The sequence below is a fragment of the Triticum dicoccoides genome, chromosome 3A (genome assembly GCF_002162155.2).
Source record: "Triticum dicoccoides isolate Atlit2015 ecotype Zavitan chromosome 3A, WEW_v2.0, whole genome shotgun sequence".
NCBI lineage: Eukaryota > Viridiplantae > Streptophyta > Magnoliopsida > Poales > Poaceae > Triticum > Triticum dicoccoides.
Window position 1 is genome coordinate 123108597 of NC_041384.1, and position 17950 is coordinate 123126546.

General features: G+C 42.5%; 1 protein-coding gene across 1 annotated transcript; it reads left to right on the plus strand.

The window, feature by feature from the left end:
- The first annotated feature begins 2924 nt into the window (after positions 1-2924).
- On the plus strand, positions 2925-8449 carry LOC119267517 (dol-P-Man:Man(6)GlcNAc(2)-PP-Dol alpha-1,2-mannosyltransferase-like). The gene is made up of 10 exons (XM_037548906.1): positions 2925-3301; positions 4850-4940; positions 5063-5222; positions 5333-5553; positions 5634-5929; positions 6878-6989; positions 7069-7207; positions 7567-7763; positions 7845-7934; positions 8023-8449. The coding sequence occupies exons 1-10, from the start codon at positions 3027-3029 to the stop codon at positions 8209-8211; spliced, it is 1770 nt and encodes a 589-aa protein (XP_037404803.1). The 5' UTR covers positions 2925-3026; the 3' UTR covers positions 8212-8449.
- Positions 8450-17950: the final 9501 nt, after the last annotated feature.

Consider the following 17950-nt stretch of genomic DNA (forward strand, 5'->3'; position numbering starts at 1 on the left):
GAAGAAAGGAAAGGGGGGGCGCGCCCCCCTCCTTGTCTAATTCGGACTTGGGGGGGGGGGCAGCCCCTAGGCCTCCTCTCCTCTTCCTCCACTAGGCCCATTAAGGCCCATTAGGTTACCGGGGGGTTCCTGTAACCTCCCGGTACTCCGGTAAAATGCCGATTTCACCCAGAACACTTCCGATGTCCAAACATAGGCTTCCAATATATCAATCTTTATGTCTCGACCATTTCGAGACTCCTCGTCATGTCCGTGATCACATCCGGGACTCCGAACTAACTTCGGTACATCAAAATATATAAACTCATAATGAAACTGTCATCGTAACGTTAAGCGTGCGGACCCTACGGGTTCGAGAACAATGTAGACATGACCGAGACATGTCTCCGGTCAATAACCAATAGCGGAACCTGGATGCTCATATTGGCTCCCACATATTCTACGAAGATCTTTTATCGGTCAGACCGCATAACAACATACGTTGTTCCCTTTGTCATCGGTATGTTACTTGCCCGAGATTCGATCGTCGGTATCTTAATACCTAGTTCAATCTCGTTACCGGCAAGTCTCTTTACTCGTTTCGTAATACATCATCTCACAACTAACTCATTAGTTGCAATGCTTGCAAGGCTTATGTGATGTGCATTACCGAGAGGGCCCAGAGATACCTCTCCGACAATCGGAGTGACAAATCCTAATCTCGAAATACGCCAACCCAACATGTACCTTTGGAGACACCTGTAGAGCTCCTTTATAATCACCCAGTTACGTTGTGACGTTTGGTAGCACACAAAGTGTTCCTCCGGCAAACGGGAGTTGCATAATCTCATAGTCATAAGAACATGTATAAGTCATGAAGAAAGCAATAACAACATACTAAACGATCGGGTGCTAAGCTAATGGAATGGGTCATGTCAATCACATCATTCTCCTAATGATGTGATCCCGTTAATCAAATGACAACACATGTCTATGGTTAGGAAACATAACCATCTTCAATCAACGAGCTAGTCAAGTAGAGGCATACTAGTGACGTTTAGTTTGTCTATGTATTCACACAAGTATTATGTTTCCGGTTAATACAATTCTAGCATGAATAATAAACATTTATCATGAAATAAGGAAATAAATAATAACTTTATTATTGCCTCTAGGGCATATTTCCTTCAGTTGGTCCTGCCGTGTGTTGGTAGCACGCTAGCACCACATAGTGTAGTCGCATTATAGTTTCTCGCGGTCTCAACTGCCACTCGCCATAGCAACCACGACCCTCGGTGTTGTTCTCATGGCTCTAATTCCTGAAGGCTACCCCAATACGACAACCGATGAGCAACTTGAAAGAACAATAGTGATAGATCTACGGGATGTTATTGTTAAAGGAAGCATCATTTTGATATTTCAAATTTGCCCATAAGACAATCCAAAATCCCTTATGTTATCAACAATATTTTATTACCATGGAAATTAGAACTGCAAGTGTCATGTACAAATTTTGGCAACCCCCTCCACAACCCCACAAATATTTAAAAGCAGCCCCTATCACACTCCAAATACATCTAGCTATATGACAATGAAAGTAGATATGCTCTATTATCTCCTCCTCACAAACATGATAGCTACCTTCACGAGCTCATTTCTTAGGTTATTATTTCAAAGAAGGTGAAAGGGGGTGTGGATCGATATGAATGGAGTAATGATACGCGCGCATGTGTGTGTGGGGTGGGGGTGGGGGTGGGGTTGAATAGTCCCCTAAAAAACTTCTATACCGAGTTTTAGGGTTGACAAGTTTTTAAATTATCTGGTTGGTCGTTAGGACCTCCTACACATACAAGCTAACAAGAAAATGGCACCCAAAAAAACTTGCAAGAAAGTAGGGAAGTTTAGTAGGATGCAAAGGGTTGGCTCGACTATGTATCTCGAAGTTTGGATAGTTGGCCACAAAGAAAGTGATATCTGGACCTTGTACAAACTCTTGATTCCCCCACAAAGCATGAAGACTCTCAAGTGGCTCCTAATAATCCAGCGGGCGCACACCCTCCAAGAGTAACAAACAAAGCAAATTCAGTTGGTAAAACTCCTCTAAGAATTTTCAGTTAAATCACTCTCAATAACCCATACAATCTCTCTCACAAAGATAGCCTTGAAGGAAAAAGGGGTGAGGGGTTCAAAATGGAAGGAGCTTGGCCTTTAAGGATTCAAGGAAATAGCTTGCAACCACCCAAACACAACTTCAATGACGGGCCATGCTGTCTATCCAATTATTAGAGATCTTTGGCAAGTCTTTCCGCAATACAAACTAAGTTGTTGATTGTCTAATGAAATCTACTTGGCCTATGATTTTTCGGACTTTATCTCATCAAAATTTGTAAATAACATTACTATTACATGATGAATAAAACCATATTTTCTGGAAAAGAAAGATAATATGTACTTCCAGTGCTATGTGGCATACTAGTGGATGTGTAAGACGTGACCTCGCCAATTCATCGGTCATGTGTTAAAGTGTACTACTCCCTCTGAATAAGAATTAAGTCAGCCCCTGATTTTAGGTCCTCAATTTGACTAGCGATACATATATGGTATATATAAAAATTATATCTCTAAATTCATTGTCAAATGAACTTTCTAAATATATATATTTTGTGTCATATATACATGTTTTGCTTGCTAGTTAAATCGATGACCTAAATTTTCTTGCTCGATTTAAATTTCCATCGAGACTCGGAGGGAGCAGTGGGAATCGTTGTTGCTTATGGTTTAAGTTTCAACCCATGCTCCTGACCCTGTTTTTATTAAAGAAAAAGCCTAAAAAGAAGGGCCGAAAGAGAAAATGAAAGAGAAGGAATCATTTCAAAAAGCCACCCAGTCAGGGACCCGTCTGTAATTTTTCCTTATTCAGTAGATGAAAGAGGAGCAAAAAGATCCAGAAGCTTCTAGTCCCGCTCACCCTTTTCCTCCGCCGTCTGAGTCTCGAAGCGAAGGCCACACGAACCAAGTGAGCCAACCCTCGTTTCCGTGCTCCGGCCATGTCGATCTCGTCGGCGCGCCAGCGCCGGTCCACGGCTGCGTCGCCGCTAACCGACGACGGGTACTCCAAGGAGGCCAAGGAGAGGAGGCGGCGCACCGACGGCGAGGAGGTGGAGGAGGGCATGCGGTGGTTCCTCCCGTTCCTGGCCCTCGGCCTCCTCCGCCACATGAGCGCGTCCTCCAACCTGATCCACGACTGCGACGAGGTGTTCAACTACTGGGAGCCCCTCCACTTCCTCCTCTACCGCTTCGGCTTCCAGACCTGGGAGTACAGGTCCGCTCTCGCTTCCACTAGTCTAAACCCTAGCTGTACCGGCCGTTTCGTTGCTTGATTCGTGGTAGTGGATTTGCAGGGGTTTAGGAGTGTATGGGTTTGTGCTCTGATTTGGGTTAGGAGAGAGCCGTGATGGGAGGTTTGCCTAGTGACCGTCAGTGGTTTTTGGTGGGGATGCACAGATCCGCTTCACTGTGCGGCATAATTTACTCTGATTTCTTCACGGTGTGGGGGTAGCTGCAGGTTACTATGCTCGCGTATAGTGGGGATGGTTCGGAGGATTTGATGGAATCATTTGATTGAACTATTGAAGGGATTTGGAGGGGTGTATGCATTTGCTCATTCAGTTATTTTGAAGGTTTACTGTTCCAAAAGGGGCCGTCTAGCACCTATGCTTCTAAGTAAGCTAAAACACTTGTGAAACATGGTGTTCTAGGTTTGGTCTGAGTTGTGAAGTTTGCAAGTTCGCAGCTCAGGCATCTAAATGTGTCAGACTGTAAGATTACACTTTCATTTTGATTCAAGTGGAAAACAAATGTGTTTACACTTTCCTGACCTGGGCTGCATATGCCTTGCTTAGCGCCTTGGTTTTATCTGGTGAGTTTCCAAGGTGATTTGAAGGGTCGAAGATGCAACATTTTAGGTTTTGTTCCAGTGATAATGTGGCCGGGGTTTGTTGAATTGTTTCCATGGTCTCACAGTGTTATGGAAACAATATCATTGTTTCGTCCTTAATATTTGTGGAAAAAATGTTGAGATGAAGTCACCAGAGATTTTTAGACAGGTAGAAATTATGATGAAGAAGTCATAATGCGTGGTAGAAGTGGCCAAAAAACGACATTAGTTTATTTGTATTTGATGACTTCAGTTCAAGGTTGATTTATAGTAATGTAGAAATCATGATGCTGTTTGATGTAGAAATCACGACCCAGAAGATATTTGTTTAGTGACAGAAAATGGCCCATTGTTTGTTTCAGAAATTAAGAATTGATGGTTAATTTAACTGTATTTTAATGACATCGTTTGTTGACTTGCCAATCCTTGTGATATATTATTCATCTCTTAATAAGCTTAAAATTAAGTTTTGATACTTCACTAACATGTACTGCCAATGCTTATTCTAAAATGCCAATATGCCATTTGGAAGGTGCATTTGTGTTTGAGACAAAGGTTCCAATGCTCTGCATTCATTGGGGTTGGAACCTCAGTTTGATGGAAGTTAGGTTGCTGATATTCTTGTCTTATACACATGGAAGATTGTATTATAGTGATTTCAAATTAGGAATGGCGATGAGGCATCTGCAATTGTGGCTGAAATATTTCTTCCATAGATATATGATATGTAATGGCATATCTTGTGACCTGCAATATTATCTGATTTCCCCTGAGTACACCCAACATATTTAGAGGCCGGGGCTGCATGTGTATTTGTGCAGAAACCAGAGAACATTAGACACTAAATCTAACTGCAAGTTTTGTTTTGTTTTGTATTATTGACATTAATAGAAGGACTTTGATTTTGATTCTCCATAATTATATTTTTTGCAGTTCCGACCATGCTCTTAGGTCATATTTGTACCTTTTCATTCATGGTCTTGTAGCTGGTCCTGCTTCATCAATCTTTGGCGGTGAACATAAGGTTTGCAGCGTTTTACTCTGTATTCTGTTTGCATTTGTTAGACCTGCTAATTACCCCCTTATAGTTGCACTATCTTTGTCTAGTGCTAATCACATTTGACTTATTCTGCTGTGCTTGTAAAGGTTCGTGTGTTTTACGCTGTGAGAATCTTTCTTGGACTTCTATCGACTATAACAGAAACTGTTCTGGTAGTTGCTCTTTCAAGAAGATATGGAAAGAGACTTGCTTGTTATGTCCTTGCAATGCTATGCTTAACCAGTGGCTGCTTCTTTGCTAGTACCAGTATGTTTGACATCTCACAATTTCTATTACAATGTCCATATGGAAGCTCTATTACAGATTTTTATTCAAACTAGAACATTGATTTTATCTTATTTTAATTTGTATTGCAGGTTTCTTGCCAAGTTCGTTCTCCATGTATGCTGTAACACTTTCATCGGCACTCTTCCTTCTAGAGAAGTATGCTTGTGCAGTCGCTGTTGCAGCTGCTGGAGTAATTCTTGGCTGGCCTTTCTCGATTTTGGTGTTTCTCCCTGTCACTGTTTACTCATTATTCAGGGGACATTTTAAAAGGGTGTTTCTGTCTGGACTTTTGACTTCACTATGCCTTCTTGTAAGTAAAGCCTTTACAGTATCAGTATTTTACGTTGTGAAAAGGTCCATTTTTATATGATTATCACAAATTTGTGCTAGGTCCTTTCGGTTGTTGCTGATTATTACAGCTATGGTAGATGGACATCATCCGTGTTCAATCTTCTAAAATATAATGTGCTTGGTGGTGGTGAGAGTCACTTGTATGGAACAGAGGGGACCACATTCTACTTCAGGAATGCATTCAATAACTTCAATTTCGCATTTGTTTTGGCTCTGCTATTCGTGGGGGTTGCACTATCTGCAAGGAAGAACTATGCCCCAGATCTGTTGATAGTTGTCTCTCCTGTCTACATTTGGTTGGCTTTCATGTCTTTGCAGGCGCATAAAGAAGAAAGGTAAGCATCAGAGTGTAAATACAATCTTATCGATCAGTTTAACTTGTAATATAATATAAGAAATCAACTTTTAAGTGTAATGATTTTTCTCTTCTTGAAGACATTGGGCAGAGACAACTAGAAATATTCGTTTATGTTAGTCTATTTCTGGGCCTTAAAAGAAGCTGCATCAATGTAGTGTATACTCCTTCTGTATCACTTGCATGGTTAGATAGCTTTATTTGATTCGTCAAGGGGTGCCTTTTCTTCCAGTATATTTATGTTCTCTGCATCCCCTCAGTTCCATTGCTTGCTTGCTGACTGTTGCAGTAACAATTATAGAAGTTAACCAGTGCGAACTTCCTGAGTTCAGATGCAATAGTGAGGTGTTCCCAGACTGTGTGTTAACCTATAAGCTTCCAAATTTGTCAATTTGTTTGGTTTTCTTGTATTATTGCATACCCATTTCTAATAACACAGTTGAGTTGTACATTTGAACTATCTTAATCTAACTTAACATTCAATGAATCTAATTTTAATCAGCTTATGTGAAACCAATTTTATGTGTTCCATGATCAGCCAAACCGACCAATCTAGTCCTTACGTGATGCACACCATTCTGACTTTTTTTTACTGCAACCATTCTGACTTCTTTTTGGCTGCAATCATTCTGACTATTTGCTAGTTGCTACTGGTAACCTATTGGATTAGAGTTTTCTGGTACGTATATAATTATTTAGAAGAACCACCAGTTTTCTTTATATCGTTGTCATCATTTTCTTTTAAATTTTTTGCGCATCGTTGTCATCATTATTTTGATCTACAGGAACAACATCTTGTTTGTGCTGTGTAAAATTGACTATATGAAGGATGTTTTTTTATATTGTCCTAATCCTGCTGGTTAACGTTACTCCATGCATGAAAGCTATAGAAACTAAAACCACACCTTTTCCTCAATCTGTTGTGCAGGTTTCTCTATCCAATTTATCCATTGATATGTGTGGCAGCAGCTTCTGTTATTGACAGCTTTCCTTATTTTTTCCACGACAAATATGCAAATGAGCAGTCAATTTTTGAGAAGGTTAACTTGGCGTTCTTTATCACACTTCATGTGTTTTAGGGACTGGGGATGGTTTTATATTTTCTGATACATTTGACAGATAGCGAAGGGTCTGCGGCCTTTGATCCTAGGCTTTATTTTGTGCACCTCACACAGCCGAACATTTTCTATGTTGAATGGATATGGTGCTCCTCTGCAGATCTATCGGCATCTAGAATATCATGAAGATACTGGGCCTGGTAAGGACCTAACTATATGGCTCATTAAGCAGGTTTCTTGTGTATAGACAACATTTATAGCAATGACTTTTGCCTGCCTATTATACGAAGCTATTAGGCCGGATCAGCTGTAGCATTAGACACTAAAGAAAAATAATGGCTTTCATCATTACATCTGTTACCACGATTTTCTGTAACCTCATTCTATAAGGCTGCCTTATTGTAGATGTAGTAGTTCTACAAATGCAGCTGTTGTGTTAACTTAACGAGTAAGCATATTTATGTAGCGTCGAGCAAACCTTCAGCGAAAATTTTACTATCCCTAATATGTTAACAGCATAAAGTTCTTTGAACTAACTACCTAATCTGTTTCTGCACAGGGTCTATTCTGTGTGTTGGAAGTGAGTGGCACCGCTATCCTTCATCATTCTTCGTACCCTCCTATATCAGCGAAGTTCGCTGGATAGACGACGGTTTCCGAGGCCTTCTCCCATTTCCCTTCAACGAAACTCTGGGAGGCACCACTGCTGCTCCATCTTATTTCAATACCAAGAACAAGGCCTCCGACAAGCAATACGTACTCCCCTTTCCTAGAAGTTCCACAACGCACCTTTTCCTCTGATAATACTCTCTAACGCCTGCACTTTTTTGGTCGCAGTTGAAGGACATTGGAGCCTGCAACTTACTGATGGAACTTGATCTGAGGCGGCCTTACCCCTCTCGTGGAAATGACCTGTCAACATGGGAGGTAAATCGATACTCTAAATGATCTGTCTTCTTCTCAATGCGTTAAAATCCGAGTTCTGCATCTGATAATACTTTGCAAACTCTTCCAGACACTGGCAGCGCTACCATTTCTAGACAGAGAGCTTTCGCCGGCACTATACCGATCGTTCTTCATACCATACCAATGGGAGCACAAGAATGTTTTCGGCCTGTACAAGTTGCTGAGGAGGCTGCCTACTGACCAAGGGCAACTCAAAGCTAACTCATCGGCAGATGCCGCATTTGCTTCTGTGAGCTGAATCTTAGGTTTAGCCGGACCGAACTGATTAGCGAATTTTGTTTCCTAGATTTTCATTCTGATGGGCGTTCCCCCAGTTTGAGAAATGGGGGCTATGTTATGTGTAGGCTTTGTAGACTGGTTCGTTCCAATCCAACACACGGAGTTGTCCAACTGAATTCCTTTTCCAGCTCTCCTGACTGATGATGCTGTGAGACTATTAATGATAAGAAAAATCTGTATGCAGAGCATTCCTCTAAGAACAGGGAACGAAGAACATGTACGTGAGAGAAATCTCCGAATCAGTACGGGAACATGAGAGGGAGTGTGAAATGATTGAACCGTGTCTGTAGCACGCCATAGATATCAACGCCAACATAAGAATCTAGTACAACCGACCAAATCCTAAAATAGGTTAGTACAGTATATAATTCACTCGTAGAGTATGTATGTAGTCAATAATTTGAAATAGCTAAAAAGTCTTATAATAGAAAACGGAGGGAGTACAACCGACCAGGTTATTACAGTATTTACCTAGAGGAATACATTTTCCAAATGATCGAAGAAATTATGAGGGGAATGTTTGTCCCTTGGAAATCTAAACAAGTCTAAAGATATTTATTTATGCTACTCCTACATTACATCCTTGCTCAAAATGCCTACTTGCTAATCAGGATCATAACAGCTAAGAACCTGCTTTAATTATGATTACGATAGCCTCTTAATAAGCAAAAATAAGGATCCGATAAGTGTCACACGTGTGGCACAAACAGATAGCAACTCCGAACGTTTTTTGATGGCAAGGTTAGTGACTCGAGGATGGCAACTTTAGATGTTAAGAATGGCAACTTCCCTTTTGGATAGCAAGTTCTGAAAAAAAATTGTGTTTTTTTTTGGATGGCAACTTTGGTTGTAGAAAAGTCAGGGCAAGAGTGTTTCATGTCACACGTGTAGCATTTATCATTTGGAAAAAAAGTGGGTGAAGACTATAAAGGAAAATGGTGCCAAAACGAAACAGAATAAAAATTGCAATTTGCAAAACTGATTTCATGAGTATTTATTAGGCGGCTTTATTAGGAACAACACTCTGTGATGCCACTCTCGCTATCGCTCTTGCACCCCTGTCTGCTCGTCTGCCCGCTCCACTGATCCACTACACCCCGTCCTCGCCGTCGCGTGCACCCATCTCCGCCGCCTGTAGATCCAGTCCCACCGCTCGTTCCCCACGCCTCGCTCTTGTTCCTCGTCTCTACATGGAATGGGAGGACAATATGGGGGGAGCGCAGAGTTGTTCCAGATCTGGGACGAGACTGCGCATGGACATGGATGCCACACGATGATGGAGGCGCATCAGGGAGCAAGTGTCACCGCCTCCATCATGCTCATCCAAGTTGGTGCCGCACCCACTGGCGCTCTGGGTGGAGACTACAATTGAGCATGCAGAGTAGGTCACAGACAGGGAGATGGGCGGCGCCCCAATGCTCGTCGAAGTGGGTCAGGGATCCCACGGTGAGTTTGATGAACAACACTTGGACTCTCGCGCATTTGGAGATACTGGAGAAACTGAATCCGTACGCAACAGTCAAGGAGAAATTTCTCTAGAAGCGACTTGCGGCGGACATGGCGGAACTCAAGTCAATCGAATTGGATCATGAGCTGCAAGCGATGCAGGAGGAAATTGCTCAACAACACCCTGCAACTCAGGTGTAAAGGAATCAATCCCCTCCCCACCACTGAGAGGCTCAGTCTTGGATTCAACTGTCATTGGAGGTGATTTGGATGTTCTGACCCATGAGCCTGGCGATGCCCCTACGAGTGACTACCAGTCGGCACCTTCTTATTTCGGTTGGCCACCGTTGCACGATCTGGATCCGCGACCACATTCCATGCCTTCTCTTGCTTCCATTGCAACTCAGCTTGTCCAAGTGTCTCCCTGGAGCAAAAATGGATCCAAGCTCCTCTCATCCTTTGACGGAGGAGGAACTAGCTTCATAACTTCGAATGATGCACTGAGCAAGGCTAGCCATAGCATGGGCATTCGAGAAGGCTAGAAGAAAATTTACAGTGATAATTGCAGCCAGAACCAACCAGGCAGAGCTCGCCCACATGCCGACGAGGATCGATGGACTGGAGTGGTCAAGGGGAGAAGCGCAATCATCGATCCCGAGCAGCTTGCGAGGTGGATGAGTTTCCTCATGGACAACCCACTTCCCAAGTAACCCCTTTAGCTGGATTACAATTGGATTCCCCTCTCCGACAGATGCCGAATGCTTCATCGTTGCGCCACACTCCTTCGGTGAGGTTGCCACCCCAGCTACAAGTCACTAGAGTGGGGGAAATCCCTTGCTTCGCATGTCCCCCCTTCCAGCGGGCCCGTGGTGTCAGTCAGGAAGATAGAAACAAAGGGAAAGCCGATGTGTCCCTAGAGAAACTATTGGATGGAGATGCAGGAATCAAAGAATATTTCGGCCAGCTATGTGTTTCGGGGGCGTGCGAATCGTCTCCTAAGGTTTTCGCTCTCTCCCACCTGTTCTGGCCGCCCATGCTTTCGCCCACTCAGATTGCTTCCCGGTTGTTCTTGATCAAGGAGATCCCCAAAGCCTCCCAACTCCAAAGCCACTCTCAATGATCCTTGCTGACTGGGAGGGCTCGAACACTTTGTTTGAGGACATCCAAATCATGGCCAGGAATCATGGTAGGGGCAGGGGAAACGGAAGATGAGGGAACTAGCGCAATAATGGAAGTGAGGGAGATCCTATGCAAGGGCAATTTCATTCAGACCAAGGGAATTAGGGGAACTGGTAGGTACCCCCATATGATCCTCAACTTGGTCCTTCTTGATAATTCCCTTTCAACTATGTCTTCCCAAATGCACCCCTTCCTTCTCGGGGTTTCCAAGGGCCCTTCTTTGCAAATCCGTCGCCTAACCAATGGATGAACCCTGCCTGGGGTACGGTGTTGGCCAACCTTCTGGAGCACCATGTATGTATTTAGGGAGCACCCCCTCTAGATTTGCTCCACCCCAACAGCAAAATAAGCCTCCCCCTAGCCAATGCAAAAAAAATTTCAACAACAAGCTTAGGGAACAACCCAATGGGATAGCTCTGACATGTCAAAACACCATCAGCAACATAGGAAAGGAAAGTCTAACAATGCTATAAAGCAATTCCAGGTCGGAGAAAGCCGTCGGAGAAGCTCAAGGCTTTGAAGAATATGTTGTAGCAATTTGTACTGTATTAACTATGGGGAGCCTGGTCATAACAAGACCCGGTGCAAGAGCCCATCATGTTGCTTCATTTGCAAGATGGTCATCCACAAGGTTGAAGGCTGCCCTGACAAAAGGAAACCTAGGAAACCTTTAGTTTTTATTGGAATTGTTGCATTTGGGTTGGTGTTCTTCCAAATTTTGGTTCCAGATGTTAATGAACACCATATAGGTGTTGTTAAGAATGTTGGATGGGTTTCAATTGAGTCTGGTCAGGTCACTAAGGAAGAGTTTTCTGCAAAATTCTCTGCTATTTACAAGATTGCCTTGGCAAATTAGGAAACTTGATGATTGGACTTTCCTGGTTTAGTTCCCTCACATCCTCGAGGCTCAAGTTTCTAGATACCCTATGTTTGACCTACCTGATTATGAAGGGGTGACAATTAAAGTTGAACTATGGAAAGAAAACCTTGAACCTAAAGCTGAATTACAAAATGTATGGCTACAGTTGGAAGGAATTGATCCTAAATGGGCACAATGATCCACTCTGGAGCAAATTGCTTATGTTCTTGGCTCTTTGGTTGATGTTGACTGGCAAAGCTTCTTAAAAAATCTAGTTGAAAAGGTTAGGATCAAATGCAAGGACCCAAAATTCCCTCTAACAGACTTTTTGGAATTGGTGACAAGTTGTTCATAATCAAAATTACAATAGAACATGAGACCCTATTTGAATTGTGACCTCTTGAAAGAAGAGCTCAACCAGGATAAAGATGCTGCCTATGGAGGGGATGTTGCCCCACCTAGTTCTAGCATGGGGAATACAACTCTGCAGTCCAATGTCTCTTAAAATAAGAACTCTTCTGAGACCTTCAGCAACAAAACTTCCTCTTCAAGAAAAGCTGCTCTTGAAATGCTTCAACAGCTTCAAGACCCACATGTAGAAAATATGTGCTTGCTAAGAGAAATGGGACTCACAGATGTGGAATAACCGCTGACAGTGAGTTGGATGATGATGAAATATCGCGTTTGAAAAAACGCTGTGTTTGCATCTCCCCCTTTCAAGTGTAGAAGTCTCGAACTTTGTCTCACGATTTTCCTCTCGAGCGAGCACATACCTAATAGTTTCTTCTTGAGCATTTTTCTTAACACAAGCTTTTGGCCCAAAAGAGCCCTTGTTTCAGCCACCACGTCTAGTCTCCTAATTACTTTCATCGCAATGGAGAGTTGAAGGCGGATGTTGCCAATCCAACGATCATTCCATCTTTGCAATGCCTTCGTCGTGGCATGCAACTTGTTGTCAGCACCACGAACGGGTTACCCTCGAATGGGATCGATTGCCAAGCATCTTGCATTGTATCCAGGAAGCCCTCAATCTTGGGCCAGAAACTTTCAAATTTGAAATGGCGAACCAACTGGAAATCCGCGTCAAGATCCACAAGGAGTGGGCAGTGGTCCGATACCGCCAAGCCAGTTGCCGTGAACAGGTTGTTGGGGTAGATATCCTCCCATGAGTTGGACAAAAATATGTGGCCCATCTTCTCCATGGCCGGGTTACGTAGTTCATTACTCCACGTGTACCACCCATTTGAAGGAAATATGCCCTAGAGGCAATAATAAAGTTGTTATTTATATTTCCTTATATCATGATAAATGTTTATTATTCATGCTAGAATTGTATTAACCGGAAACTTAGTACATGTGTGAATACATATACAAACAGAGTGTCCCTAGTATGCCTCTACTTGACTAGCTCGTTAATCAAAGATGGTTAAGTTTCCTGACCATAGACATGTGTTATTTGATGAATGGGATCACATCATTAGAGAATGATGTGATGGACAAGACCCATCCATTAGCTTAGCATTATGATCGTTTAGTTTTATTGCTATTGATTTCTTCATGACTTATACATATTCCTATGACTATGAAATTATGCAACTCCCGAATACCGGAGGAACACTTTGTGTGCTATCAAACGTCACAACGTAACTGGGTGATTATAAAGATGCTCTACAGGTGTCTCCGATGGTGTTTGTTGAGTTGGCATAGATCAAGATTAGGATTTGTCACTCCGAGTATCGGAGAGGTATCTCTGGGCCCTCCCGATAATGCACATCACTATAAGCCTTGCAAGCAATGTGAATAATGAGTTAGTTACGGGATGATGCATTATGGATCGAGTAAAGACACTTGCAAGTAATGAGATTGAACTAGGTATGATGATACCGATGATCGAATCTCGGGCAAGTAACATACCGTGACAAAGGGAATGACGTATGTTGTTATGCGGTTTGACCGATAAAGATCTTCGTAGAATATGTAGGAGCCAATATGTAACGCCCCGGACACACCCGCCAGTGGTCATTACTCCTGGCAGGATCTAGACTGGCCCCACAGATCAATACTAGTATTTTCTGTGCACTTTGTCCTCACTCGTGCGCACCCGGGAGCAACTTCCTGGTCGATCACCCATCCTGAAATTTCTCCAAGCTGAGCACGCTTAACTTTGGAGTTCTGTCTGAATGGCCTGCCGGAAAAGAAGGAATTCCTTGTTGATATGAGTAGTCTATCATCCCTATTAAGCCAGGCTATCACATACACCCCCACTCAGAGGAACTGACGTCCTCGTCGGGCCACAGGAACGTTCCCTCTTGGCACAAACGTCTGTGCATCCAGTTCGGTGCATGTGCCATGCCGTGTGCCACGACGGGTCACAAATGTCATGAACAACATGATCGCACACCTGTCCGCAAACATTCGTGTAACCGCGAGGGTCGGCTTTGATACCAACTTGTAACGCCTCGGACACACCCACCAGTGGTCGTTACTCCTGGCGGGATCTAGACTGGCCCCACAGATCAATACTAGTCTTTTCTGCGCACTTTGTCCTCACTCATGCGCACCCGGGAGCAATTTCCCGGTTGGTCACCCATCCTAAAATTTCTCCAAGCTGAGCACGCTTAACTTTGGAGTTCTGTCCGAATGGGCTCCCGGAAAAGAATGATTTCCTTATTGATATGAGTAGTCTATCATCCCTATTAAGCTAGGATATCACACAATATGAGCATCCAGGTTATGGTATTGGTTATTGACCGGAGATGTGTCTCGATCATGTCTACATAGTCCTTGAACCCGTAGGGTCCGCGTGCTTAACGTTCGATGACGATTTGTATTATGAGTTATGTGTTTTGGTGACCAAAGTTTGTTCGAAGTCCCAAATGAGATCATGAACATGACGAGGAGTCCTGAAATAGTCGAGAGGTAAAGATTCATATATTAGAAGGTTAAATACAGACACCGGAATGGTTCCGAAGAAGATCAGGATTTTTTCGGAGTACCGGGAGGTTACTAGAACCCCCCGGAAAAGTTAATGGGTGATACATCTCCATCGTATCTATAATTTTTGATTGTTCCATGCCAATATTATTCAACTTTCATATACTTTTTGGCAACTTTTTATATTATTTTTGGGACTAACATATTGATCCAGTGCCTAGTGCCAGTTCGTGTCTGTTGCATGTTTTTGGTTTCGTAGAATTTCCATATCGAACGGAGTCCACATGGGATAAAAACGGACGGAGCTTATTTTTGGAAAATATGGAAAATTCAGAAGGTAAATCAACGCGAACCAGTGCCCAAGGTGGTCACGAGGCAGGGGGCGCCCCCCTAGGGCGCGCCCCCTACCCTCGTGAGCCCACCGTAAGGCGGTTGACGCTCTTCTTTTGCCACAAGAAAGCTAATATTCAGAAAAAATCACGGCGAAGGTTTCAGGCCAATCAGAGTTACAGATCTCCATATATATACAAAACGGTGAAACAGAGCCAGAGAACGCAGAACCAGAGAGAAACAGAGAGATAGATCCAACCTCGGAGGGGCTCTCGCCCCTCCCACGGCATGGGAGCCAAGGACCAGAGGGTAAACCCTTCTCCCATCTAGGGAGGAGGTCAAGGAAGAAGAAGAAGAAGGGGGCCCTCTCCCCCTTGCTTCCGGTGGCGCCGGAGCGCTGCCGGGGCCATCATCATCAACGCCATCTTCACCAACAACTTCACCGCCATCATCACCAACTCTTCCCCCCTCTATGCAGCGGTGTAACCTCTCTCTTACCCGCTGTAATCTCTACTTAAACATGGTGCTCAACGCTATATATTATTTCCCAATGATGTATGGCTATCCTATGATGTTTGAGTAGATCTGTTTTGTCCTAATGGCTATTTGATGATCAAGATTGGTTTGAGTTGTATGTTTTATTATTGGTGCTATCCTATGGTGCTCTCCGTGTCGCGCAAGCGTGAGGGATTCCCGATGTAGGGTTTGCAATATGCTTATGATTTGCTTATGGTGGGTGGCGTGAGTGACAGAAGCACAGACCCGAGTAAGTAGGTTGTTTGCGTATGGGATAAAGGGGACTTGATGCTTTAATGCTATGGTTGGGTTTTACCTTAATGAATCTTTAGTAGTTGCGGATGCTTGCTAGAGTTCCAATCATAAGTGCATATGATCCAAGTAGAGAAAGTATGTTAGCTTATGCCTCTCCCTCAAATAAAATTGCAATACTGACTACCGGTCTAGTTATCGATTGCCTAGGGACAAATAACTTTCTTGTTGACAAAAGCTCTCTACTAAAACTAATTTAGTTGTGTCTTTATCTAAATAGCCCCTAGCTTTTATTTTCGTGTTCTTTACTTTCTTGCAAGCTTACCCAAAAACATCTACAAAGTACTTCTAGTTTCATACTTGTTCTAGGTAAAGCGAACGTCAAGCGTGCGTAGAGTTGTATCGGTGGTCGATAGAACTTGAGGAAATATTTGTTCTACCTTTAGCTCCTCGTTGGGTTTGACACTCTTACTTATCAAAAGAGTCTACAATTGATCCCCTATACTTGTGGGTTATCAAGACCTTTTTCTGGCGCCGTTGCCGGGGAGCAATAGCGTGGGGTGAATATTCTCGTGTGTGCTTGTTTGCTTTATCACTAAGTAATTTTTATTTGCTGTTCTTAGTTGTTTTATATCTTTAGTTATGGGTAGGAAACGCAAAATACCAAAAAAAATAGTTGTACCTACTAAACCAATGGTTGAAGAACCACTCGAAATCTATCACACTGCTGAAGCTTATTACTTGGATCATCTTCGATCCCTATGTGCTCGTGCTGAAATCCCAACTAGCTTAGTTGAGGGCAAATCTTTAGATGAGCATGCTTGTTATGTGCGACACCGAATATCTGAAAAAGGGAAAACTTTACTGGATCAAATTCATCGTTTGCAACGCTATGCTTGGAATTTATGTGAAATATATAATTATACTTGTTGTTCTGAAGACCCTAAGAAACACCTTCCCTACCAATGTTTGTTTAGTGATAATGGAATCGTATCCTCTTATGTTAAGGGTGTTTATAGTTACTATGATGTTCAACAAATTGAACAATTTGTTGCTTTTAAGGGTGCTTATGAAATTGCTTCTTTGATTGAAAAGTATGATGCTACTCTTTACAAATCTGAAATTTTTTCCATATTTAAATATTGCTATGATAATTATGCTTCTAATGCCTATGTTGAACTATATATTGAGGACTACTTTGCTGTCCAAGAAGAGACTAATATTTTGCAGGAGTCTATGGAAGAAGAAATTGATGAAACTGTGAGCTCATTGGATGAAAAAGATGATGAGGAGAGCGCAGAACAAAAGGAGGAAGAGCGGATTAGCTACCTGTGCCCACCTTCTAATGAGAGTAACTCTTCAACTCATACATTGTTTAATTTCCCTTCGTGCTTACCGAAGGATGATTGCTATGATGACTGTTATGATCCCTTGGATTCTTTTGAAATATCCCTTTTTGATGATGCTTGTGGCCAAGATGCCAATATGAATTATGCTTATGGAGATGAACTTGCTATAGTTCCTTATGTTAAACATGAAATTGTTGCTATTGCACCCACACATGATAGTCCTATTATCTTTTTGAATTCTCCCGACTACACTATATCGGAGAAGTTTGCACTTATTAAGGATTATATTGATGGGTTGCCTTTTACCGTTGCACATGATGATTTTGATGAATATAATATGCATGTGCTTGCTGCCCCTACTTGCAATTATTATGAGAGAGGAACTATATCTCCACCTCTCTATGTTTCCAATATGATAAAATTGCAAGAAACTGTTTATACTATGCATTTGCCTTTACTATGTGTGCATGAATTGTTCTTTTATGACATGCCGATGCATAGGAAGAGAGTTAGACTTCGTAATTGTATGATATATGTTATTTTGTGCTCACTACTAAATTACAAATCATTGTTAATTAAAATTGGCTTTGATATACCTTGGGATCCAGGTGGATTCATTACTTGAGCACTATATGCCTAGCTTAATGGCTTTAAAGAAAGCGCTGCCAGGGATTCAACCCGGAAGTTTTAGAGAGTCATTTATTTCTGTTGAGTGCTTTCATATAGTTTAAAAACAACAAAAATAAAGAGGGGAACCCAAAACTTTTTCTAAAAGAAAAGTGAAAGTGAGAGAGACGAGCATTGTGAAAGTGGGGGACGTCCTTGAACTTTGT

Excerpts from the sequence above, each read along its gene's own strand:
- LOC119267517 (XM_037548906.1), top strand. The coding sequence starts at position 3,027 with ATGTCGATCTCGTCGGCGCGCCAGCGCCGGTCCACGGCTGCGTCGCCG. Across the intron at positions 5,223-5,332 it reads CTGCTTCTTTGCTAGTACCA|GTTTCTTGCCAAGTTCGTTC; the intron begins GTATGTTTGACA and ends TTTGTATTGCAG. Across the intron at positions 7,208-7,566 it reads TCATGAAGATACTGGGCCTG|GGTCTATTCTGTGTGTTGGA; the intron begins GTAAGGACCTAA and ends GTTTCTGCACAG.